Source organism: Pungitius pungitius, chromosome 3 (genome assembly GCF_949316345.1).
Source record: "Pungitius pungitius chromosome 3, fPunPun2.1, whole genome shotgun sequence".
Lineage (NCBI taxonomy): Eukaryota > Metazoa > Chordata > Actinopteri > Perciformes > Gasterosteidae > Pungitius > Pungitius pungitius.
In genome coordinates this window covers 26,275,040-26,302,108 of record NC_084902.1, presented here as the reverse complement: position 1 = coordinate 26,302,108, position 27,069 = coordinate 26,275,040, and the positions used below count along the sequence as shown (strand labels likewise).

Genomic DNA, 27,069 nt, shown 5'->3' with positions numbered 1-27,069 from the left:
TTACGCCAGCAAACCCCTTACCTGGGTAGACCCCTTATTCAAACTCCCATCCCGAGACCCGGGTGGAAGTTTAAATAAGTCCTCTGAAGCAGAAGCAGATACCCCCGAAGGTCCACTTCTTTAATGTGCTGAGGAGTAGAGGACGCAGAGGGAGGGGTGTGTGTGTGCGTATGTATATGTGTGTGTGTGTGTGTGTGTGGGAGGAGGGAATTTGGGTGTTGGGGGGTCTATATCACAAAATAAATAGAAAATAGAAATAGAAAACTGAATGAGTACACAACATAAGGGGTAGAGTCGAATACACATTTAAAGGGTTAATACACAACGGAATGTCAATACCCAGCCATGAACACCTTACCTGACACGGTATAGGAAAATGAAATATCCCTTCATAATAGATGTTTGTATGTGTTATTAGTCGCGACTGAAGTGTCTGATCAGCCGCCTTTCACGTGTTTCTATTGGCTGAACGCCCTTCTATCGTTAATTATGTCATCACCCTTTTCTTCCAGGAATGCTGTTGACGGAAACAAGAAGTTGTTCGCCATCTATGACACGAGGTAGGAAACGTAGCCAACAACACACACGCACTATTTATTAATGAGATTCTTCAACCGCAAACGACGCGCGCTCACGTAATTGGTCCTAATTATCCGCAGAATATTTTTGCGACTTCAATATTTGTAAAGGATCTATTGCAGGGCACTGGATTTAAGAGAAGAAACATAGGCCATTGCTGGCGATTAACAAGCTGATCAATCACAATGGTTGAGCAATGCACCTGTCCCTCATTGATATCGTTCGGGTCCCGCCATTTTTACCGGGAACTCGGTGCTAGTGGATTGGCGCAGATTGTGTGAGGAGCACTGTAAAAAATGTCCAAGGCAATTTTCTGTAGTATTTATGTGTAAGGGAAGAATTGTATTGTACAGTCTAAAAATAAAATGATCGAAATACTACTACTGTAAATATAAAATAAAGGTGTCGGGGTCAAAATAACCAGAAATGACTCCAACACGTGTTGTTATCTTGAATTGGGTGCGAGACTCACGTGAATCGTATATGCAGTGGATTTGAATACTGCCACTTAAAAGTTTGGATATCTCTGCATTGCTTTGAACCCTCCCATTAGGCTTCTTTTTTTAGTTCAACAATTTAATGAGGTTTCTTGATTCAACACCGGGGACAGACCATTTAAACACCCACATCCTGCCCATACACGCACAAGGAGTGCAATCTAATCTAATAAAATGATCATTTTAGGAAAAGGGCCCTGATTGGGAAGGAGAGGAAATAGGACAGACCGTGCATACACTGCAGCCACTGGCGGGTGCTGTTTTTTTTATAGTGTAATTGCTGGTCTTCTGCTCTCATTTGAACAAGCCGAGTGCCTTCATCTCCGCCGCCACCAGCAGCAGCAGCAGCAGCCTCATCGATATGCGCTCCAGCTCCCGCGTGTAGGAGCGTCTCCATCCCGCGCGCTCACAGACGGCGGAGAGAGAAGCGGAGCGAGCCTTTCATTGCGGCGGAGGCGATATGTCTGCCCATATTTCATATGTGACTCCATCGGCGGCGGGCTGCTGACTTTTAGCCCCCCCTTAAACACCGCCCCCCCCCTTGTTTCTCTTTCCTCAGTCGACTTTCTCCTCTCGGTGCAATCGATGGATTTACTCTGATTTTGGAGCGCGCCCGGGAGCCGTCTCTGCTGTTGCTGCTTGTAAACAACGGGAACGAAAGAGAGGGGGAGAGAGACAGGGAGGGAAAAGGAGGTGAGGGGCGGGGGGAGAACAAAACCCCAAAACAATCAAACAGGAAGGGGTGATGTTTGCTCTGCACAGGGTCCGTCAATTCCGCGTCTTGTCCGCGCTGGTTGTCGGCTCGATTGTGTGCTGCGCGAAGAGGTGAGCGCTGTGCTCTCTTTTTTTTTTTCTTCTGTGAAAAGTCAAGGTTATTGCACGGGCTGGGTGGGGGGGCTGATTGACACGGGAGTCAAGGTGATGTGCCCTCTTCCCACCTTCCCCTCTTATGTCTGTTGTCGTTTGCAGCGTCAACGAACCGGGCAACATGTCTTTCGTGAAGGAGACGGTGGACAAACTCCTAAAGGGGTACGACATCCGGCTGAGGCCGGACTTTGGAGGTATGTGCACTTGATGCCGTCCAATTCCCCCTCTCACGCAGCTTCATATTTGGCGCCCCTTGCAGTGTTGTGGTCAGGTGCAGAGGCTTATGCCCCTGTTTATGTATATGCAAATGGAAAAACACGTGTTTAAATCTTCCAGGGGCCCCGGTTGCTGTCGGGATGAGCATAGACGTGGCCAGCATAGACATGGTGTCAGAAGTCAACATGGTGAGTGAATCTGCACACTAAACACTGTTTGTCATGTGTTTACTCAGCCTCGAAACACACACGCACACGCACGTTTGCACTCACACAACGTGCTTTCCCTACAGGCGGCCTATCTGTTCTTGGGAAGTGCTGATGTGAATCCCGTTTTCCCCCCTCGCAAGCCATTATGTGAAGCCGAGATGGATGGGCTGGGTTTCCTGTAAGCAATAAAACATCTTTATCTCGTACACTGCCGGCGGTGTTGCCTTGCACGCTTAGCCCGCGTGTCCGAGAGACAAAAAATAAGAAGGAGAACACAATAGAGCTTCGGATCTTCAGGTCAGACCGGATAGAACAGAGCCACACGGTCCACACGGAAAGCACGCTTGGCACACGAAGCGAGGACAACATGGCCTCCTTCGCTCTCGGTTGAAAGCGTGTTAGCCTCCGGAGCCACATTGGTTCACCCCATTGGTTCAGGAGTGTGCACCCCTGGGCCCCACCGAGCAGCCTCTGATTGGATCTTTGCTAAGATGCGAGCCGGCCACACTCGGGCCCCCTACGTTGACCGCGTGTTCGATGGGCCGCGTCGCTCGTTACCGCGCCGACTGGCCCATGTGCTTTCACAGCAGAACGATCGCCGCATCCAGCAGGACAACTCGGGGAGTTGGTTAGGCCTCTTTGCGTGCGCGGCATGGCGGCGCAGAGCGTCGTTCCACACAACGCCAGTTCCTTATTGACCAGTGCTGGATTTTTACTGCACCACATTAGGAAAAAGGATCACTATTCATCTGGTGGGAGGTGTGTGTGTGTGTCTGTGTGTGTGTGGGCTGGTGTTGATCAATGGTAATGACCCAATGGTTTCTTCACCCGGGGACTCGTAGCTTTGACTTTCTATCCTCTTTCCAGGGCTCGGGGCTTTGAAACGAGAGCTAACTGTTCTTTGGCATTTCATATTTCACCATCATCTTTATTGCTTATAGCCAAGCTTTTATCAATCTTCCATGAGCTCAGTGAGCCACCAGCTGGAGGTTGCTAATGTTCTAACGTTCTCTGAGGAGCACACAAAGGCCCGGGAATCAGACAGCCGAGATCACACGTTATTAGAGGATTAATTAGGTCTGTTTCACATCGCCAACGGTGCACTGAGGGAGTGTACATGGGCATCTGTGCCTGTTAGATGAACAATCCCCGGCTGTGATCCGCCAAATCAAGACCGGTCAGGCCGTTTGTTGTTTTTTCGCACCAGCGTTTGACATTTGGGGGATGCTTTTTTTCCCCTCCAGCTGGAAAACGCGTAGAGCGATAAGGATTGCAAATGGGAGTCGCGTAGGCAAAGGGCCAAGTTTAGGCATCAGATAATTAGGGTTGAGGCGAAGGGGTAGAAAATGCATTATCAATCATCATTAATGACGTTTATGAGGTAATATATGCGTGCATTCATGCACACGAGCGTGGAAACGTGGAACACAGAGAAGAGGGATTGACCCATGTGATGGTTGGAATCAAACATCCAAACAGGTGCTCGGGCCTCCGCGGGTCAGAGACCGAGCACCTGTTTGTATTTCATTTATTTCTCCTGCCGGGTCAAAAGCTGGCACATACATTTCCCACAATGCAACTCCACAGCCAACTGTCATCCCTACTGTCATCCCTAGCAACTGTAAACAGACTCTATAATGAGGTATAGGTTTTAAAACATAGGACATCATACACTCTTTATGCTAGAGTGTGAGTGAAACAGGAAAGAGCAGAGAGCAAGGAGTGGGGAGGCGAGAAGGCAGAGTCTTCAGTTCGGCATCTGGCTCGGCGCCGAGGAGCTCACCTGGCGGGGGCTGGTCGACCCGGGTCGGCCACCAGCAGATGCCGGAGTGTCTGAGGAAAAGCGCACTAATCACCTCGGAGGTTCGCTCGTGCGAGACGGCGCACGCTGGGACGACATCAGACCGAGGGTGGGACAGATTCGGCCCGACGCATCGCTCTCAAAGGTGCCTCACTTACTCTTTAGTGCAGCGAGGAGAGTTCGGTCTTTTGGCGTCGGACAATTGGTTTGATGTGAGCTGTGGAGGTGGAATCGGCTGAATTAACAGCCTGCATTTAAAACACTTTGAAACACTCCTATTGGGAAAGTTTGAGTGCAAAACGAGGGCACCGTGCGTAGGCGTGTGTTATTCATTATCACAACGGGCCGACGCGATTCTTTATTCCCCAGCCTTTTACATCCCAGCCCGTTATCCACACCTCACTAGAAGTCACCATCGTTTCGGGGGGGGTGGTCAGAGCCGGTCGCTGTTAAATGTAGTTGGCAGTAACAGGCTGGAAGAGCTAGTCATCCATACACCCACGGCTGAGTGTGGGTGTCAAAAAGAAGAAGAAGAGATAACAGATCCTGTCATTATGGAGAGGTGAACAGATCTCTCTCTCTCTGCATCTCTTTCTCTAAATGTTACAGCTGACTGTTTTTTCCAGTTCCATCAGTAAGAAAACGAGTCCACGAGGCAGACTGGCAGTCGGTGATGTATCTACAGAGCGCCTGCACCTTGGAATCACGTGCCGCTTGTGTACAACCTATGGTCACCCTAATTGTTGTGTATATAGGTCTCCCATCCTTGCAAAAGAGCATATCTTGACTGTGGCTTAACACACCTGCTTGTCTTTTATCAGGCATGCGGCTGCATAAAAGATGGACACTATAACGCAAAATGCAACAATTCATTCTAACCAGCCCCGGGACTAAAATGAGTCAAACCTTCTAGGTGACGGTTGGCCAGTTTAATTGTTTTAGAAGTTTGTGACTTTGACGAGTTCTGTTAAATTTACTTTTCATTTTTCTTTTTTTGTTGTTGATAATATGTAATCTTTCTCCTAAACAAAAGACCTCGGCACCGTGCTCTACCCATCTGTTATTTAAGCACATGACACACCTTTGGGACCTTGAATTCAAAGATGAGGCAGAAATTGACCAAATTTGTGACATGCAACCCACCCAAAAAAAAGGATTGAGTACAACGTCACAGTGGCTCAGCTCATATCAGACACAAAGGTTTTTACCGTTGTGCCTACCTCTTATGAGGCACTTCGTCATAAAATATTAGACAGTGAGGAAATTATCCTGTTTATTGAAGGCCTAAACTGTCATTTGGAAGACAAAAAGCCCAGCTCAATAAGGAAAGGAGCTATTTTTACCGTTCCATAACAGCAGAAGGGGGGGTACAAGGACGTCGCCGAGGGATCCCCGCCCCCGCACTGCGACGATACACCGCCCCGGGGCCGTCCCCAGGGAGGGTTCCCAAATTATACTGAAGTGACTCAAATCTCTTTAGATGAAGGTGGGTTCACGCAGAGTACGCCGTGATTACACGTATAACCGAGATGCAAAGTCCAACCCGGGAGACAAGAAACAAAAAGAAATGAACGTTTCTCTTTCGAGTTCGCCAGCAAATGTTGTCGGACCCGCTTCCCTGTCGCACCGCAGCCCACGGCCGAGAGCATGTGCCACGTGACCGTTAGCAGGATGTCTCCTAGATACCGGCGGTATCGCGGCGCAGCAGCCGGCGCGTCGGGCGCCGCAGCGAGGGCGGGACAGATTATATTGAATATGGGTCAGTTCACAGCCAAAACCCTGCTTATCTGAATTCTCACACACCCTGAATGAGAGCGGTTATCCAGTCGAGCTAATTGAATAATTGAGGCTCGGCGGAAATCATTTCCACTGGTCACTCTCATTGTCTGGGCTGAAAACATATGCTAATAACCCCACGGCCGTGGTACAGCTATGGGCATTTGCCTGTTGTGGAAAGGGCTTGTCAATAAATCATAATCCAGGGTCCCAGTTCATAAAAAGACAGAAGCCGCCCCCCCCCCCACCTCCTCTGAGTCGCGGGTTAGTTGCCGCAGAGCTGAGGGGAGGACGGAAACTCACACCAGGAGTGTGATACCGCTCTAAGAGGGTGGAAGTGCGAGGAGGGGGGCGTAAGTGATGTGTTAAGGGTCAATACCAGGCGGCGTGAAAGGGACATTAGTCATTTGTAAGGATGGTTGGGGGGGGGGGGGGGGGGAGGGGTAAAGTTCACTGGCTCTGACATTCTGCGATCCATCCACATTGACCCCCTGAATGAGACCGTGACGGATGGCGCTTCTTGCCCTTCATGTCATACCATCGTGGAAATTGACAAGGATTTACTCTCGTCAATAAATGGTCGACTCCAACGATTCATGCCCCCCCCCCCTCAGAAGGGGCAAACCGTGTATCTTTCATTGCAGCTATGATAGAGTCGAGAGACATCGGGATGATGAGGCACATTGTCACATTGCGAGAAGCCTTCTTCTCTCGGTTAAAGGCCGACCTAAGATGACCTTCCAAACGCTTGGTCGAACGGAACCACCCGAGAAGCCGTGAATTTTAAAAAACGACGTGGCGCATGACAGGTTTAACCATCCGTCACTCAAACTTTTTTGGTGAAACAAGTCGGGGGACGAGCGTCGCTCCATTATGGAAGGCTTTCAGTGCCGTTTTTTTCTTCTATTTCGGCAAATGAATACTCTTTCAGGGATTGTATTTCCTCTGCTGCAATGGGATAAGAAACAAAGAGGGGAGCAGAGGGAGCTGAGAATGCATTAAGAAAAACACAAATACGCTAAAATGTCTTAGTCTCAGCTGAAAGGGGTGGGGGCATTTTTTAAAATTTCAGATTATGGAATATTGCGCAACCATAAAGAGGGGCAAATGCAAAAAAATTATAATTGAAGCAGAGACTTTTAGTTCGCGTGAATTGGTCATGCTCAAAAGGAGCCTCCGACATTTCCCATAATGCACCTCAATAGCAACCTTCATTAGGGCCCCTGCCTCCTAAACCTTTACGCCAACGCCTCTTGTAAGATACGTTTTAGTGTCAAACCTCAACTGAGAGGAGTCTTTTAAGACACGGAAAAGCTTCAAATCCACCAGAGGCTTACTTCAGACTTAATTTATGTCGGAGTACAAAACATTACAATCTCTTAAGCCTAATCATAGAACGTATTTGAGGCATCAAAAGTCCAAGACAAAGGAACGGGAGGAGCAAAGATGTTGACTAATAACCGGGTTTGTGGAGTCACTCTCCACTGTCTTGGAGAATATAACTTGCCACACTTTTGTTCATTCTGTTCCACTCCTACCAGAGTGTGAGCGTTAAACATTCTCACTCAGTCAGAACACTGAGGTGTGTTTACTCATCTTTATTCAGACGTACCTCAGTGCCGAGAGGCGGGAAACAGACTGTTTGCTATCTCCCCCTCGGCCCATTTTTTCTGAACTTCGCTTCGGTTATCTCCACACGACAACCGGCCACAACCAGAATGGCTCCGTCTCTGTGGAGAAGCCGTGGGTCGGCCACTATACGTCCATGGCTCAGTGCCAGTGAGCTTTGCTCCTCATGCTGGGGGACCAATCTGGATCCTGTGCTGACTAAGAGCTTCCCATCTCTGTGCACTCACCAAATGCTCGTTAAGCACGAGGAACGTGTGAAAATAATAAAGTAAGAAAAAAATCCTCATCACGCCGCCCTAATCGTGTTTCATTTCTCGGCTCCGGTTAGAAACTATCACGGTTACGTAACAGGGTTTTTTTTTTTTTCAATGAGAAGCTGTGCTCGTTAAAGGGGCCGTTTTAATTCCCATCTTTTCTCTTTAAAAAAAAATAAAAAATTCTGTTTCGGGGTAACAGTGAAATCTGCTACTCCGGACATGTGCGGCTTTGGCGGCACCAGCTCGGTGCGGGCTGGTTGTATTTCAACGTCACAGTTGACAGAGGGGATATCACAGCATGGCCCAGAGAGAGAGAGAGAGAGAGAGAGAGAGAGAGAGGTGCAGACAGACTGAGAGAAATAGAGAAGAGAGACTGTTAGCTTGGGTAAGCGGATTATGTGATGTGGAAGGGAGGGGCTCCGTCCTCTATCTGCGCTGCCGCTTCCGTTCGGCTCCAATACCTCTTGAATGAAGGCAAAACACAAACAATTATTTTCTTACCGGCCTATTTGGTTTGTTTTTTCGCTTCTTGTCTTAGTTACTCCACCGTCCTAAAACTCCTCCATAATCCAACCCAATGTTACCCTCGCAGCTGGATTTAAGTGTGTCTTGCCAATGCTTATTGGCTTAGGGGCCAGATGGCGCGGGTTTGTCACGGAGTGGGATACAAAGACATAGAACACCAATAATTAACTCGGTCTGTAAAACGTAGTTTGAGGTGACTTCTACGAGAATGTTCCGTGCCCTGGAGATCATTTTGAACAGCTAATGCAGCAACAAATGCATTTACAGGAAGTGGTAAAAGAACTCCGAAGCTCTCACACACCGCAGCGTAGCCTTTGAGATTCAGCATTTTTGAAAAGAGATTAGAGATGATCTCAGAGGACGAAACAATAAAGTGTCACTTAAGGTACACATTTACATTCGGGTCCCATAAGGAGGTTGCATTTAACAGATCCGCATAAAATATGCATGTACATGGATATTAATAGACAAAACTATTTGGATGCATTTACAAGACATGGAGTCAGTCGGTTTGAATGAAAGCAGAGGCTCCATTACAGTTCAACGGGACGTCTTTGTGAATCACTGCTCATAGTGGGAACACGCCACTGTGGATGGAAGAAGGCTGCAGCTACATGAGTCAGTCAGCATGCCACGCTTGTTGTACAACAACACATTGCTGTACGGGTCACAAGGGGGGAGGGGGGCTCTGAGGCCTTGGCGGCGGCGTGTGGACCACTTGGCCCACACTGCGTCCGGCTCGTAGGAGCCTGTGTCACGTCACAGAAATATTAGGAGCACTAACAGCGGGAAATGGGCACAGTTCATGTTTCAGAGCGGTACACATTTGCTGTGGGGGCGCGCGGCAGCTCGTTCGATGCAGGGAAATGAGAAGTGTCTGGGTGTTTGAAGCAAAGAGATGTATCAGGTGACCTCCTCTCGTTGTCTCTCTACCCGGTGTTTGTCTCCACAGGACTACACGTTGACCATGTATTTCCAGCAGTACTGGAGGGACAAGCGTCTCGCCTACTTAGGGATCCCCCTCAACTTGACCCTGGATAACAGGGTGGCCGACCAGCTCTGGGTCCCCGACACCTACTTCCTCAACGACAAGAAGTCTTTTGTCCACGGAGTCACCGTCAAGAACCGAATGATCCGCCTGCATCCAGACGGAACCGTCCTCTACGGCCTCAGGTGGGTTCGGCTCCGCGATCCGCGTGGGCCTCGTGCAAACACGAAAAAGGGCTAAAAACACGTCATTGAGCCACACCAGTAGTAGTGGGCGCCATGTTTCCATATTATTATGAATTCTCCAACTGTGTATTAAACCACAGCAGAAAATAGTCCCTGACATTTACATTATTCCCATGAGTTTAATTAACATCTGCAAAAAGATACAAGGCCTTTTCTTTTCTTTTTTGTACTGTTATACTGAGTTTTACAGACGGCTTTGGGGGCTGTGGGTGATGGCAAAGAGAAGGAAAGGTATTTTGGGGCCCAATAACACAGTACGATGAGAGAAAGTGACTCGCCGTGGGTGTTTGTTGTGTTCTTCAGTACCGGGCAGGGAGTGACTTTATGTCATCTGCGTTTCCCACAGTCGAGTTAATTCCACGTGTCACCCCTGCTGAGAACTTGGCAGTTTCCTGCTGCTGGCTGCTGAGCAGCGAGAGGATTACGTCTCGTGCTCAAGGGCACCCCGGCATTGCATTTTTAAGGGAGGGCGCAGCCAGAGATCACCAATTAAATGAAGTCTGACCGGGTCACACGGAGCCCAAACGTTGAGCTCGCAGCTGTTGTTTGATAGTGTTTTCTTTTACAAAGCCTTTGTTTTGAATTTACATTGATCTTTTCTACAGGCAGGTTCAGACGTGTTAGTCTGACCAATGAATCAATGCTTTGAAATATTATAGTGCAGGGAGAGAAAGTGTGTGTGTGTGTGTTTGGTCGCGTACTTGCGTTCGCATCCGTTGGGTGTTGCTACTTTTTGTCAGACAGCCCTGCTTGATTATGCAGGGGGAGTTCATAGCACTTAGCCTCGTGGGCCACTTAAAGGCCTCGCAAGGCTTTCAAGGGATCAAAGGCGGAGGGGGATGTGTGACGCTGTGTTTGTGATATGAGCTGTTAAATAAATGTATGCCAGGTAAGGCTGAGCAATATGCTTCAAACTGATTTACATAATGACATCAAATATTTAGCAGGGCCACAACTACTGAGTCTTACCAATCAATTAAGTGTTTACTAGCAACGGATAAATGCCAATTGAGGTTTTGCTATTTCAGACTGTTCATTATATCACAATTACCCGCAAATTCATTTGTTCATAATATGTTTCACACAATGTATTCATGGTATAATTTATTCCATTTACTATTTAACACGTTTACAGCCATTTTTTAGAATTACTCAATCTCTGCAGTACAGCTTTTAGTCTAACAGACAGGCTTCAAAGAGCACAGATATTATAATTTGAGTCATTTTGGAAATCAAAGTAGGAAAATGCACTGTCACAATAATAACAACACGTCTATATATCGCAGACGCCATTCTTAAGTTGCTAATTTTAGCTCCATAATAACACCTAATGTTTTTTTACAGCCTCACGAGTCTTAACTGAATGAAGACAGCAAGTGGATAACTGCCAAGCAGTTAAGCAGGGCAGACTTAGCCTAAATCCTTCCAAATTTGCATTTTACTTTGCTGCTTAGTCTAACCGCGTGAGCTCGTACATCTGAAAAACAAAAAGGATACTCCCTTATGACCCAGTTGAGATGAGCAGGCAATAAACTCTGCCAAAATCAGTGGCATTAAAATGATCTTTAGTTGCACCCATTTTGGCTTCCTCACATCACAGGGCAGCCGGTTGGTTTGGAGAGAGCCAGGACCGCTTCTCGCTCTGTGTTCTACGGCATAATCATCTGTACAGTTACACAGTCAGCGTTATGCCACAGAGGAGGTGTGATAATCTCATTTTAAGATGCCAATACTCGCCAGTAATATGACGCCGACTGAAGACAAATGGACATTTGGTTTCCTTTGAAGATGATCGGACAAAGTCAAGTGCTATCACCTCGATGCTTCAATCTCATTACATGCCCACATTCCCGTATACTTCCTTGTTAAGTACCTACTCTCCTGCTTTGCTATTTTTATAACAACAAATCAAATGGAAAATACAATTTGATAGTCGCACCTTTTCCGTCTTTATTCCATCCCATCCATCTAACTTCCAAAACAGCATCTAACATTGTGCTATGTGTCTCCTTGCTCAGGATAACTACAACGGCAGCATGTATGATGGATCTCAGGAGGTACCCGTTGGACGAACAGAACTGCACTCTGGAGATAGAAAGCTGTGAGTAGAGGGCTGTCAGGGCCCACAATGCGGCGCCTGAGGGGAACACAGTTTGGGACTTTTGATTGTTCAACCGACGACGACTGGCCCCTCAAATTACAAAAGTTAGAAAAGGTAGAACATTTTGAGCTACAAACCAAATTTGAGAATGTGTGACAAAACGGTTGATATTTGATTCATAGACCAGAGAGTCTGCGTCCTTCATATGGTGTAGGGTGTAGGGAGGTGTACGCCTCAAACGGAATCTGCACTATTATGAGTATAAGTAACAGGAGCACCTTCAAGAGTTTTTTTCCCCCCCAGATTTGTTGCTAATAGTGTCTGTGCTAGAATAAAAAATAAAAAAAAGCTAGGAAATGTCAGCTATTTTTGTAAATCTTTGTACTTTTCTGTGAACTCGAGTGAACCTGTTGACTCGTTTGCTTTGAAAGCAACGTCTCGTTCCTGGAAACGACTTCAAACGCGCTTCTCCCCGAATGACAGCCCAGTTGGAGGATCAGCAACACTGCATATCTTGGTCTCCTGTGATGGTTAGACAGATGGTAACACCTTGGTGCATGTGTGTGCGTGTGTGTGCATTTCTACTTGTGCAGATGGCTACACCACGGACGACATCGAGTTCTACTGGAAAGGAGGCGAGACGGCGGTAACCGGGGTGACGCGAATCGAACTGCCTCAGTTCTCCATCGTCGATTACAAGTTGGTCTCCAGGAACGTAGTCTTTTCCACAGGTAAATGCTCTCCTGCGATGTGTCGCGTTCCTCTGGGAGTAACACACGACAGGTGGATGTTACCTTTACAATGGCATTGTTCGTGTTGAGCGTTGGCCTATTTTCAAGCTCATTATTTCATCAATTTCTCGAGCAAAGGAGATCTGTGCCAAAGCTTGATCTGTTGATCTAAAATCCTCTGAGCCAAAGTTGTGTTTGTCAGAGCTTCTAATTGGGTTGAAGTGAGAAAATGCGCCGCCTTTGAAGTATCCCTCACGTAACAGCAGCTGATGCAGGGATGCTGGAAAGGTCCTGCAGCAAAAACATGACGCGAACTCTGGGATTCACGGAGCAAATTGTGTCCACGTGAGGTGACTTTGGAATGAATGGTCTGCCTATCATGTTGATGCTTACCCAGTGTAACGGTGGACTCCCAGTCAAATCAGTGTGACACAAGCAGGTGACATGAAAGCTTTTAGGATATTAAATCCAATGCAATAAAACTCTCGCAGCGTAACAAACAAAGTATTATCTCGACGGCCGGCAGCAAACGTTGAACATTGAGTCCCAGACACCGATCTTTAATGACGCTCTCTAACCGACGGCCATAGAACCTGGTCAGCGGAGGCTCATTTCAAGAGGCAGCTTCTCCGAGGCCATGGCGTTTAACGTTTATTAATAACAGAATCTCTCATAGAAGTTATGCTCACGAGGAGGAGCCGCACCGAGTCTGGAAAAAGAACACAAAAGAGCACATCGTTCCTTTGTTTGCTCTTTGGATATTTTTAACACTTCTTTGAGGCTGCTTACTGTTCCCCCCCCCCCACCCTCCCCACTAGTGCCTCACTCCGAGTCGCCCTCCTCTCGTAATGTTGCCGTGTAGCCATCAGTCCTGGCTGGATGTGTGTCTCTGCCTGCCTGTGTGTGTGTGTGTGTGTGTGTTCTGAGGCGAGCGAGCACACAGTGCACTTGTTTTTAGAGAAGCGGCACCTCCCCTGTGAGTGGGGCCGATTCAAGTGTAGTGTCCAGCGGTCCTGCTCCCGTGCTCTTGTGCAGGATGTGTGAAGCACATTAAAAGGCAGGGCAGGCTAATGACCACGCTCCCTCCATGACCAGTGGTCGGCCTTTACTTCCCTCACTCCTTTTCACCCGCTCGGCACCGCGTCTCTCACTTCCCTGGCCTTCTTTATTAAATATTTTCCTCTGGTTGTAAGAGGTGTTGTCGCGTTCCAATTACCCTGCTCCCTGACAGAATAACAGCCCAGGATTCAGGGCATCGCGCATTCATGTGACCCACAACATCAACTATTCTCCTCGAAGTACACACACAATATTGTCCGTTTGTGTGCGTGCATTAAAAGGCACGTCGGACTGTGACATTTAAGTGTTGTTTTGCATTCATCAATGTCCGTCGTCAGCTTTATTATCTTTGTCCTCCCTGAGATCTTCAATAGGAGAGCTGCAATAACAGTGTTGAATATTCAAGCACATCTATATTTTACAGTTTTGCAGTAATTTGACAGTAAAGCCCTTAAATATTCCCTCACATATGAAGGTTTCAGAAAACATGAAATGCTTCCAAAACAGCTTTTTAAAACTCACCCTTTAATGAATTAAATATAGCATTGATGTTCATTAGTGGGCCTATATCCTGGGATGATGACTACAGCACTAGCACGTAGTATATATAGTACGAGGCAGATCAATCACTCAAACCATTTGCCTGTAGAAAATACTGCTTTAGCTAACAAACATGTTAAAAAAACAGTTTCTAATGTTTTTGGCTCATTTTACAACTTTTAAAAAGTCTTAGAGATTCACTCAATGTTTACATCCACAGTACTAAGGCTAAATGTCCCAGGCAAAAACACCTCATCAGACTCTGTTTTCCAACTTTCGCATTCATCCCTGCGTCCTCGTCTCCTCTCCTTTTCTCGCTCTCCGCCTCACACATGGCGTCCCTCCCACTCGCGGCGTGTTGTTTTTTTGGTGTAGCAGTTACAGCCAGTACAGTTCCACAGCCAGTACAGTTCCACAGCCAGTACAGTTCCACACCCACGCGCGACTGAACCTCAGCCCACTCGCTGCCTTCCACCACTTCAGCGTCCAGCGCAGGGAGACGGCTCCCGTTCACGGCTGCAGGAGCTGCCATTAAGGACACATCCACGGGAGTGAATGGGGTATTTTAAGCCCTGTGACATTCTGTTCCCACATTTACAATAGAATGAAGTGCTTGTTTAGCGCGTGTGATGACTTTGTTTTTCGGCTGGCAGACTGTTAACCACGAGCAAAACACAGGAGGATCATCTGATGTGGTAAATAAGGAAAAGCTGGCATTATGCAAAGCTTTGTATGTGCTTTATAATGAGCAGCTTAGTAATACGCTCAGCACTGAGCTGGTCGTCGGCTTTACAGCTCAATTGTTCAAAGTCAAATATCAGGCAAATATTCCAAATGTCGTGTTCCACATTTTTTTTCATCTACTTGGACTATTGGTGGGACAGAACAAGACATGGACAATAAGTGACAAGAAGACAGGAAGTGGACAATATTGAATAAACCGTTAATGAAACATTGAACTGGGTTGTAATATAGGATTTTTTACTGTTTTTTTTCCACAACTTAAAGCTTGCAACACAAGATCCTATTACAGTTAACACCCAATTTCTTTTCTTTGAATGGATCTGGATTTTTCAATTAAACCACAGATATGAAGTAAATGCATAGATGAACTATGGAGGTTCTTGTTAAGGCTCATTAAATAGTACTATAATGCAGATAGAACAATCTCGAGAACGGTGCTTTTTTAGTGCTCTTGTCTTTCTCTGAGCCATTGATGGGTTTGTTTTATCTTGATTTTATTCCTCCGAGTTCCACTGACACACTGATAAATCATGTTGACTGTGCTGCTCATGCAAAAATAGCCACCCGTTCCTTTGTTTATTCCAAACAAAAGCGATATATATTTATATATATTACCAAATTCTATTGCAATTCATCAAATAGTTGAGACATTTTTTGCAGCAAATACTGGCATGAAAGGAAAAGTCAATGCTTCACCAATCGCAACAATATCAGGTCTTATACGCAGGGCACTTGTATGTATGTGCATGACACAATGAACAACATAACTAACTACAAAGGTAGGCCGCACATCTCATCCTGCCGTCTCTGGAAATTCCTTTGTTGTGTTCGTTAATTGAATGAAAATCGTTACATTAAACATGTTAGGAAGACTTGGAAAGACAAAAAGAAACCCACCAGGCTGATACAGGTACAGCAGCGCGTGTAATGGTAGTTAGCCAAACACATGGTCAATGGCACCAAAGAGGAGGCAATGGGTTTAGATAAAGTGTGAGTCACTGTAACCGAGAGGGGTCCTTGAGCACGCACCATGTAATGCACTTTGGCGCAGCGGAATGGGGGGGCCCTCAATCAGCAGCGCGTTGACAACAAGGACCGATCACAAGTCATTTCCTATTTGGACCTATCTCTCTCTCTCTCTCTTCTTATGTCGGGTGCATCAGTCGGCAGCTTTCGATAACAACATTTGATGAACGGCCCGCCCCCCTTTAAAATGACATCGTCAGGATTTTATTGCAATCTAACTTACTGTCGGCAGCGAATCTTAATGAGGCCGCGTGCCTCTTCAGAGTGACTCTCGATCCAGCTCTGCACACGAGGGTGCCGTTGATTGGACCCACGCTCGCCACAAGTAGCTTTGGCTGAAACCCACGGACTGGAAAATACAGTGCAATGCCACCCCCCCTCAGTTCTCCTCCAATGGGAAAATAGCAAAGAACAGTGGGAGTAACGAGCCATAGATTCACTCCATAAAGGGATAAATGTCAGAAGAGAAATCACGAGCACACACACGTACAGTGTTCTGTTTGTATTCCAGGTCATGGAAAAGTGATGACACAAACGAAACTTATGAAGCATCAGGGCCACCGCTTCATGCATTTAGAAAGCTATTATTCCTGCTGTGATGCAGAATCTCTCAGAACCACCACATGAATTATGGAAATGGTTGAGAATTGATGAAGCCAAAAAGCGCTGAAATCTTTATCACCATTTTAAATATTGTGTCGCAAAAACAGTGTTACAGTCATGTGCGTGTGTGTGAGAGATTTGGTGTGTTTGCGTCAGTGACGGGGATGCTTGTTACCATGGCAATAAATCTAACCCATGCTGTCGAGGTTGTCATGGAAACTGAAACAAAAACACAAGGTATCCCTATGTCCTCCTATGTATAATATAAGTTGTATGTTTTTACCGTCAACAATGAAATGTTTTTAATCTATGCAACAAAATGTGTTACGATAGATACAATGTATGTACTGTGATTCTTAACATTCTAATTTCTGAAACAACAGATTTATACTCCCTGCTTCGGTCTTTGTTTCAGGTGCCTACCCTCGACTGTCTCTGAGCTTCAAGCTAAAGAGGAACATTGGCTACTTCATCCTGCAGACGTACATGCCATCGATCCTGATTACCATCCTCTCCTGGGTCTCCTTCTGGATAAACTATGACGCGTCAGCAGCCAGAGTGGCTCTAGGTAAGAGGCCTCGGCTGTTATCGGGCAGGTATTTGGATTTCTAAGATGCGATCGGGGACCAGAGTGACCCAGAACATCCCTGGCTGGACTGCTCATCCCGCGGTGGAATTAGTGGGAGCTTTGACGAAAAGTTTGGATATTGGTGGAATAAATGGAAATGGTTTGAAGAACATGAGTACTATGTAAGGAGAAAAAATAAAACAAAATCCCTGTCTTCTATGGGCATATGCTAATGGGTTTTACTTGAAGGTATAATGCAGCTGAATGACTGATAGAAGCTGGTAAAAATGTTTGTGCCTTTCCGTGAGGCAAAAGCAGAAATACACAAACTTGACTCGGACTACACCGGGTCATACCTTTTGTCTGCCGTTGTTGTCCTGGAGCTCCCCGAATCAGCATAATTAAACGTCTGATTGCTCGTGTGGGGGGCTCTCAGACCCCACGGGGGCCCCGTGAGCAGTAAACAAGGGAGAGAGGGAAGCAGCGGGTCCCTGCTTTGTAATCACTGGGATTCTTCCCAGGAGATTGCAGCACAGTTATGTCTCTGTAGTTCAAGATGCCGTATAAGGAACTAGGGCTGGGTGGTGAACCGGTATAAGATTTCCGTACGGTATGAATTTCTCACGTACCGTTCACACCGGTGTTACGCCACAAAAACTGCTCGGCAGTCGGAGCGAGTTGTCTTACGTGTGTTGAGATTGAGTCATGGTTATAACTTTATAACAACAATGAATAACCCACAGCAAACTCTCTTTAACACCACAACACGACACGTAAACAATTTCTAACACTAATAATTATACATTCATAAAAACGACCCCGCCGAACTGCATGCTGGGTACAGCTCACAACAAGAAGTAACTCTGTTGCTACATGAAAACACAGAATTAGTAGCAAGCGTAAATTAGTAGGAAGGTAAATTGGTAGATGTTAAATGCCTCCCCCGGACAAGCTGCTGTCCAATCACGGCTTAGCAACAGCCTCCACCTGCTCTTGTTCAGAGGGTTTCATCTTACGTAACCCGCTCCAAAGCCAAAAAAACAATAACAAGAGAATACATAAGGGATTACTCAGTGCGTTTTTCTGATTTAATGTAAGCTGTCTACCCACAGCAGTGACCATGCACATAAATATCAAAGTAATGTAAAACATATATTAGTTAATGCAGTCGCTGTGACATCACCCGTTGGTTTGTGGACAGGAGGTGGAGCTACTGCAAACTCAACTGAACCACTGTGCAATAATGGACAACCACAATATTACAATTAGTTTTCATGAAAACCCAGCGTAGTTTTTAGGGCGAAGCCCAGATAGCTGAATGGTTACAGCAGACACAACAAAGAACCTTTGTTGCAAGTCTGCTCCTTCACTACCAACCATCTAAAAGGATGTTAAATTCGCCACCATGCAGATGTCTCTTCACTCAGTTACGGAGTTTAAGAATTCAATCACTGTCAAAGCAAAAGTGGCTCAACAATTGACACACGAGGCACATTAGGTAAGATCGCCGGGGGACTCAAAAGCCCCACATTCACTGTGTCAGTTAGTTTGAGGTAATTTGATCGTATAATGGAGCTTCCCAGTTTGCAGTGACGACATGCTTAAGACTGGCAGGGCCAATAGGGGCCCAGCATTAAATCTCCCATTCAACAGTTCAATCTGGCCATACCAATTGACTTCTGTTTTGGCCCTAAAAATCATCTTTAAATTGATTGAGGGAACAGCAATGACATGCTACGGCTTCTTGTTAGAGAAGGAAATCTTGAGAGAATCAATGTATGTGCACACGTCTGCACATAGATTTATCAGCTTTATCTCCCCTGCTATTTGCGAGCCTGAACTGGTTATTTTTTGCATTAACTGGCCATTACATCACAGTGTGTGCTGTTATGCTTGTGTGGTTGGGGTAGTGTATGCATGAAGTCCTGCTAGCTACAATATCCGGCGTGTGCCTCTGCAACCAAGAGGCAACCGGAGGGTCCGTTCACTTCTCCTGATAGATCATTACAAGCTTTCAGCAGGTGCATTGTGCATGCCCACACACTCAAACCAGCCGGCTGGCTATGCATGGCCAGCCGGCAAACCAGCCGGTAAGAGCAGTGTAATGATCGGGTGGAATCAATTCAAGAAGGCAGCAGGCAAACAATTGAATTGTTTGAAGGAGAATCTCATTTTGACGAGCGGGTCCGAAGGATTGCAGAGTTACAGATGAACGGCTCGCTCGCTAATCTGGTTGCAAAACCATTTCCCGCAGTCCTCCTGCTCACTCGCAATCGCATTACGCAAACAGTCAAGGTGTGGTCACGGCCTATAATTGGCGCGCGAGCACTTCAAGTGTAACGGCAGAGCTATAAGTTTGAGTCGACTGTGTGTTGTTCCGGTAGCTCCCCCCACTCCCCCCCACTTCCTCCCGACTGCAGCTTGACAGCTGCCAAATATCTGACAAATAGACGCGTTCAATTAACGCCGCTCTGATTTACCTTTGCATCCGACGTGATACCTTCTCCCTTTCATAATCATTGAGTTGCCAATTGCCTTTGTTCCAGCAGTGAAGGTGAGAAAGCGACTGGTTAACATATAACAAGAGAGAGGGGGAGGGGGCCGGAAAGAGGGAAAAGCACCATGGTGGTGATGGCGAGATTGTGGGAGAAAGGGAGATGTTGGATACTCCGACGGGGGAGAGGTGGGGACAGCCAGCAACAATGGGACCAGAGGGAGAGAGTGGGTGAGAGAGAAGGAGAGTGAGAGAGACCCCATTAAAAAAAAAAGAAATCTCTCCCCGGAGAGTGTGGCTGCGTGATGAAAAAGGAGGGAGGCCCATGGGCGCATGGCCCCTTGATTAAATTGTCCGAGCGGGGGGCGAGGGAGCAGAGGAGGTGGGGATGGAGGCGGCGTGTGGTAGTGTGCAAGGAGGGAGAGTAATGGCACAGATGAGAGAACACCTATAAAGAAAAAGGCTGTCGTTAAGTTAAAAAAAAACAAAAAAAAACGAGCGATCGCTCCATCCAATAGGGCAGAGAGGGGCATGTGCGCGCGCGCACACACACACACACACACACACACACATACATAGAAGTGGTGTTAGCCTTGTAATGTGCCAATAAATCACACTATGGGCTAGATTGACCTTAGCAATCTCGCTCCTCCCAGCCCCACGACTGTTCCTTGTCTCTTCACTGCACTTTATGGCTCACATGTGCGCACGCCCTCCGAAGCGCCTCGTCCGCGTGCGCCGCACAAGCTGCCGGGGCCACTGATTGGCTCCATTTGTTCGCGGCGCGGGTTGATAAGGTGGTGGATATATATCCACCGCATGTCTATTATTGGATGAGACATAGCGTTATTGTGAGGCGGTGATCACGATGTAAGGGGTGTGTTGATTTGCCGCGTGAAATGTTCGGTGTCACCTGGGAGACGGAGGCGAGCGCGAGCTACAAGAGCCGCATGAGGAGAAAGCTAAAAGGAAAGAATACCTCAGTTACAAAGCTTCAGTTTCAGTTGTCTTAAACTTCTAGTTTGTCTGTTGATCAGATGATTGCATCTGAATCTCAAGTGTCCAGCTCTTTCTGTCGTGCTGAAACATACAAGGTGCGAAGGTGCCTTTGCTACGGGGCGTGAAATGAGCGCCACTGTGTGTATCCCTTGTGGTTAAGGTTACTAAGACCTGGAGGCTAGATACATGCAGATGTATTCTCATGCGTTATTTCTGCCCCATGACCCAGGGCCAGTTGGAGGTTTTAAGTTAGACCTTTGTTGAATTTCAATGAGGCAGTTATGCCCTCATTACCAGGTCGAGTGTTCGTGCACGTAAACTAACATCCACGGGGATTATGAGCGTTCAAGCAACACATTGTGAAATGTAAAAGCTTCCTTTTACTCAGAGTTTACTAGTTCTAGCTAGCAGTGGAGTGGAGCCACAGAACAAACACGTTTTCTTTAGAAAAATACCCTTGTTTCTATAGTAACACCTAAGACATCTGGTGGAGTTTTTCTCCCGTTCCTACGGTTACTGACGAGATGGCAGCATCTGCCTAGGATCACTGGGGTGCTTATGCTATGACATGTCTGAACTAATTAGGCATCAAATGTAACAGCTCACTTATATTGGATGAACCTTTATTGGTTAAAAAGGCCTTTTGGCTCCGTTGTGCACAATTACACTTTGCAATGATGACATTTCTTTCCGGTTATCTAAGGGATCACCACGGTGCTGACGATGACCACGATCAACACCCACCTGAGGGAGACGCTGCCCAAGATCCCGTACGTCAAGGCCATCGACATGTACCTGATGGGCTGCTTCGTCATGGTCTTCCTGGCCCTGCTGGAGTACGCCTTCGTCAACTACATCTTCTTCGGGAGGGGTCCTCAGATGCAAAAGAAGCTCGCCGAGAGGGCGGAGAAGGCCAACAACGAGCGGGCGGCCAAATACGACGCGGCGAGGGTGAGCTGAGATGTGCTGGCTGACGTGTGTGACGTGGTTCCTCAAACTGTCAGTGGCTGAGTGGATTGAATTATGGTACAAGTAAATGAATAAATGACTGCACGTCTATGAGTATTTGGTTATTTCCACAGGAAATCACTGTAGAAAAGACCGAGTCTGAGTTGACCCTCAGATTCCTTCGCTTCTCTCCCTCCGAGCAGGACTTGAATGATGAGGCAGCCTCGTCCCGATAGCAGAAGCAGCCAAAGGAAAAATGTTCTGCATTACTGAACTGTATGACATAATCTTCTGTATCCCACACAGAGGCTTCAGAAGGCAAAATATGTTAGGTTGAAAAACAAAAATCAAGTTTCAGCTATTTGTTCCCCACGTGAATATTTTCATCTCCTCAGGAGGCAGGTAGTAGGACCGCGTCCCTAAAGCGGTCCAATCAGGTTAGAGGGCTTCGCCACTCACGCTCGGTGAGTTGTTTGTCACCGAGACTCTTCAACATCCTTGAGTCAACTCTGCCATTGCCATCAGCTGACATGGATGTTTCTTTTTTCTTTCTTTTTTTGCCGTGATGCAAAACTATCTCCCCATCCATGGAATGAGTCAAGCTGCAACAGACATCTCCATGACATTGCCATATTCTCAGGAGTGTTCATTTTGACTCTGACCTCTTCATTGCAGTTCTTTCTACATTGAAATGATGCTCATGCTCGATCGCATTGTAAAAGTGGTGTTTTCAGATACACGACGCCGGATTTCTCCTTTCAGAGGTCACCCAGAATGCATGCTGTCGGTGTCTTTTTTTTGTTGTTACTGTGATAATCATCAAAAGCCACGTTTGTCACACGGCTCTCACAGAGAGCCATCAGCGGGTACTTACTGCAGAGGTCCCCCATTTAGGCACCTTTGCTGCATTAGTGCCAGGATTCTAATTACTATTAAACTCTGGCAACATTTATTGGAACATGGAATAGTAAAAAATGCATTGTAAGCCCACTACTGTTTAAAAACGTTAATTGGGAAGCAAATATAAGACTTAATTTCATGCAAACTCAGTGAACCCGCCTTAGTGGGCCTTTTGAAATATGCAAAAGCAGAAATGGTGGGACTTCCGTATTTGCTCCACTTGCATGAATGATCACCGATGTCCATTATTGTTGATTTGTTCTGCGGTGCACACATCACAGGCATGGAGTATGATGTGTGTTCTAAATGCTTCATTCAATTATTGAACGTGATGATGGGCGCTCACACAAAGAATAAATAAATAAAAGAATCTTCACGTGCTGTAAGGGTGGTGGGGGGCAGCTTGTGGCTGGAGGCACCAACAAAGACGACAAACAAATAGTTCTCCTTCATTCCTCAATGTGTCTTGTTTGTTAGTCGTGCAGAGAATCTGCATTAGTGCCGTTAATTGACAAAAAAAAGGCCATCTACTGCGCATTAGACCCAAGCTGTGCCTGAAACCGCTTCCTCCTTCACTCGATTACTTTTCCACGCACAACAAAACCCGCTCTTCTCTTTCTTTTTGTGATGCACAAAGTGGTAGGACGGTAAGCGTGCTGGATGTCTCCATGGCAAGGGGCAAAGTGTTGAGACTAGCATCACAAACACCTGAAAGCCTTCCCAGAGAGCAACGAGACCTGGAGAGGGCACCCCCCCTCCTCACTCCTCTTACACCCACATGCAAAATGACTCCTCGTTTTGCATCTCTTTGTAGTCATTTTGCACCCCCCTCCCCACGTAGATGTCTCTCGTCTCTTTGTGGTGCTTTTGCGTCTCTCTGTAGATGTCGTGTGTCTTTTGGTCACCGGTTGCCGGTGTTTGTGGTGGTTTGGGGGTCTCCGGGCAATGGGGCGGGGGGCTGTGCCCGCTGTGCCCCTTGAGTGATCAGGACCCGTCCCTCTCTGGTGTCGCTAATCGGTCTTCTCGTGTCGTTGTCCGTCCAGGCGGAGCCGCACGGGAACATCCTTCTGACCACCCTGGAGATCCACAACGAGGTGGGGGCGGGCGAGATCACCACTAGCCTGGCGGACATCAGGAACTCTCAGTCCATGGTGCAGCTGGACAGCACGGCCTCGTCGCACATCCAGTACCGCAAGCAGAGCGGCGGGATCGGCCCGCGCTCCACCAGCCGCCACTCCCTGGACCGCGCCGCCCAGATGAAGCGCAGCCGCCTGCGGAGGCGGTCCTCGCAGCTCAAAATCAAAATCCCCGACCTGACGGATGTGAACGCCATCGACCGCTGGTCACGGATCATCTTCCCTTCCGTGTTCTCACTGTTCAACCTCATCTACTGGCTCTACTATGTCTGATTGGACTGTTTTTGTTGAGATGTTCGTGGTGGTTCGTTTGGTTGGATTTTTGTTTTGTTTCTTTTTTTCTTCCTTTTCGTTTTGTTGCTTTTATATGTTGATTCTGTCAAGTTAAAGACTGCAACACTTTGAGACGGAAAAACAGACGGAGAAAAGGTTTAAGTGAGTTTTGGACCAAGTTCTTGTCAAAATTGTTTTTATATTTGCAGTCTTTGAAACCTTATTTAAGTACGTACTGTAATTGGGACTTGTGACAGTCACTTCCCAACATTTTCCCTCTCTCCACCACGTGTAAATAGAGAGACACGAAAGCCAGCAATTGAATACACAAGTATTTGCAACAAAAGAAAACCTACACAAATAACACTTAACGCAGTGATTTTTGTAATCAAAAAAAGAACCAAGGAACCTTTATACAACACAGGTGGTCAGATGAATGCAGGCAGAGCCCATTAAACAAACTAATGTATGTTTGACTGGTATCCTATGCACTATTAATGCATGCAATGATCAACCATAATGGAAAAATGATAATGACTCCTCTTCTGCCTTGGATTCTGTCACAACAATACGGAACCCGGTTGATTTGTATTGTTTTATAGCATTTAAATTATCCAAAAAGGTGGCTGTTAACCATGTCAGACATTGATCTGGTAAACTTGTACCCAAACACAATAATTTAAAGTTGAGGACTTTCTCCTCCGTTCAGTATAACTGTGACTCAGGTTTGAATCTTTTGCTATTTGACATCTTGTTCTTGACAAAGAAAAGGGTCACTGAAATATTCCTTTTTGGTAATTTGAGAAGGAACAAAAAAAAGCACAAACGCAAATGAAACTGCCATTTTCCTTCAGCAACAAGCGCTTGAATCAATAGCATGACAGAATTGCACTCAAATTGATCAAACTTCCACAGTAAAACGGTCTTATTTCATTTAAAACAACTGCCAAGGGCCTTTTTGGGCGACATACTTACTAAACCCATGAAATATTTTTGTACTCTGTGTGTCTTCAGGTATTCAGTTGATGTTCCTAACCCATGTTTTTGTTTTTGCTCAACACAATCTCTGGTGATTGTGGTCTCTTCATAGGTGTGTACACATATATACACACACACACACCTTTGTATATATAATTGGTGTACAACCCAAAATGAAAATGATTCGAGCATTTTGTGATTTTCTTACAAATTGTCAAACTATTTAGTGCAAAAACAACTGCTCGTGTTGGAATCCACTCCAGACGGCGCGCGTTTCACTCATTCCTCAGACGGATAGCGGGAAGCCGCCCCGTCGACCCAATAAGCACACACTAGCGCTGAATGTACCCGATCCGTTCTTCAGGGAGAGGATAATGAGCCATGGTCATCATTTCTCCATCAGAATGTAACACGCCCATTGTGACGAGCTACCGGAGGTAAAGAGAGAGAGAGAGAGAGAGAGAGGCCGGCGACGGCGCTTTAAGAGCATGTGCATGTGTGAGAGAGAGATGGGGAGTGGGTAAGGGGAGCTGGAGAAAGGACGGGCGTGGACAGACCATTTATTTTGTGCTGCTTGCAGGACGGTGGACGAATGTCCACGTATAAGTGTTTTGGAGGATTAATATAGCTCTCCTTGTCCCTGCTGTTGGTAGACCGAGCCGTTCCAACCGAGATCGCAGAGCACCTGGTGGGCGACGATGTCCACATGTCATGGACACATGACGTACATACACTGTGCATGTGCAAAAATACATGTGGGAGGAAAAAAAAGAAAAAATGCTACTTGTTGGGGATCAATTTAACAAAGAAAAGAAGTTCTATGTGTACAGAGTGATTGATATAAACTGAATGTATTGTATTTGGATTGTTGCCGCACAAATGCAATTTTTCTTTTTTCTGGACTCAAGGTTGACCTCAATTAGGGCTCCAGTTGAATCCCCATTCGAGTGAGCCCGAGTTTCGTGTCCTGTTTTCTACTGTGTAGACGGGGCGTAGTGCCCATTACGACCCGGGTCCAAAGCTTACAGAACTTACAGAAGACATAATATTGTATATGATAAGCCAAAACATCTTGTGAAAGGTGTGTTCAGAAGAAAATTCCTTGTCACCATGCGTCGCTCGTGTTAATGTGTGTGTGTGTGTATGTTCCCGTCCACCAAGCAGCCTCTGTTCCCACCGTACGCTAGCGCATGTTAGCTAGCGCATGTTAGCTAGCCCAACGGACGTACTGGTTCTGCCGTTTACTCCTACGGGATCCCCCGCACATTTGTTCCCCCCCCCGGAAGGCATTTTCAACTGGTACAGTTTTCGTGTCAGGTCGCGTCACTCCGTGCATGTTGTATGAAACTGGGGGGCGCTCTCCGATGCGCCCGGACACGCGCTAAAAGAGGACGTGAGGCGTCGTTTTCGCGGTCCCGCGCATCCAAGGTCGTCCAGGCTTTGAACCGTTGGTGTGGAGTAACTCTCAGAAAGCAGTTTGAGAAGCTTGGGTGTTGTGTAAATAAGATATAACAATGGTGATTTTGGGGGATCTGAAGCTGAGGAGAAAATAACTTTTTTTACTTCCTGCACAACTGCTTCACTCGCAGATTTAAACGAGTACTTTCGGGTGTTTTTGCAGCTTTGAGCCATTGTTTGAGTCACTGAACTATGAAGGCAGTTGTAAAGCAAATGAGAGGGAAACCTGATACTTCTTTATAATGCATGCGACTACAATTCTTAAGTTGGGTAGATAAAAAAAGATATATATATATTTTGCGAAAACTCACTCGCGGGAGCTGATGACATCACATGATATGCCATGTGAGCCTAACATAAAAAGAAAAAAAATATTTAAAAAAAAAGTCATCAAAGGCTTCAGGTGTTGTATGGCCTTGGTCCCATAATGGAATGTGAAATGTTCTGTGCTGCCACAAAATGTATTTAGGCTTAGATTTATACCGTATATCTGTATGTTTCTCTTCCTTTTTCAATAGATTATCATGTTAAACCATCGAATAAATTATATACATTACCTGTGTATTTGGTATTGCGATCATGCATGACACTCTGTAAAGAATCTGCATATATGTACATGTGGAGCGAGCTAATGCAACAAACAGCCATTTACGACACACAATACCATTTTGATAACATGTCACCTGTACATATCCTAACACTTGTATGGCCGTGTCTCCTCTTCGACTATCCAGGTGCCCTTGAGCAAGGCACTTAATTCCTTCCTGTTCCAGTGCAACTAAACAGTGACAGCTGAAGACTTTCATTGCAACTCCCAGTTGGACAACTTTTGTGTATGAACTTTATGAATGTGTGCCAGAGTATTGGTAAATAATAGTACAGTAGCTCCCATAAATAAAAATAAAAACAACAACAACAACAA

At 46.3% G+C, this 27,069-nt stretch overlaps 1 protein-coding gene across 2 annotated transcripts; it reads left to right on the top strand.

The window, feature by feature from the left end:
* The first annotated feature begins 1,192 nt into the window (after window positions 1-1,192).
* LOC119222898 (gamma-aminobutyric acid receptor subunit beta-3-like) lies at window positions 1,193-27,069 on the top strand. Of its 2 annotated transcripts, XM_037479900.2 has the most exons (10): window positions 1,193-1,901; window positions 2,046-2,137; window positions 2,280-2,347; window positions 9,309-9,529; window positions 11,608-11,690; window positions 12,284-12,421; window positions 16,809-16,961; window positions 21,158-21,405; window positions 21,798-21,866; window positions 23,346-27,069. In XM_037479900.2, the coding sequence occupies exons 1-10, from the start codon at window positions 1,822-1,824 to the stop codon at window positions 23,709-23,711; spliced, it is 1,518 nt and encodes a 505-aa protein (XP_037335797.1). In that variant the 5' UTR covers window positions 1,193-1,821; the 3' UTR covers window positions 23,712-27,069. The 2 variants fall into 2 exon arrangements, with proteins under 2 accessions (XP_037335797.1, XP_037335809.2); XM_037479912.2 differs by lacking the exon at window positions 21,798-21,866 and having other exon boundaries at window positions 1,196-1,901.

Excerpts from the sequence above, each read along its gene's own strand:
- LOC119222898 (XM_037479900.2), top strand. The coding sequence starts at position 1,822 with ATGTTTGCTCTGCACAGGGTCCGTCAATTCCGCGTCTTGTCCGCGCTG. Across the intron at positions 2,348-9,308 it reads TGGTGTCAGAAGTCAACATG|GACTACACGTTGACCATGTA; the intron begins GTGAGTGAATCT and ends TTGTCTCCACAG. Across the intron at positions 21,867-23,345 it reads GGCTTCGCCACTCACGCTCG|GCGGAGCCGCACGGGAACAT; the intron begins GTGAGTTGTTTG and ends TTGTCCGTCCAG.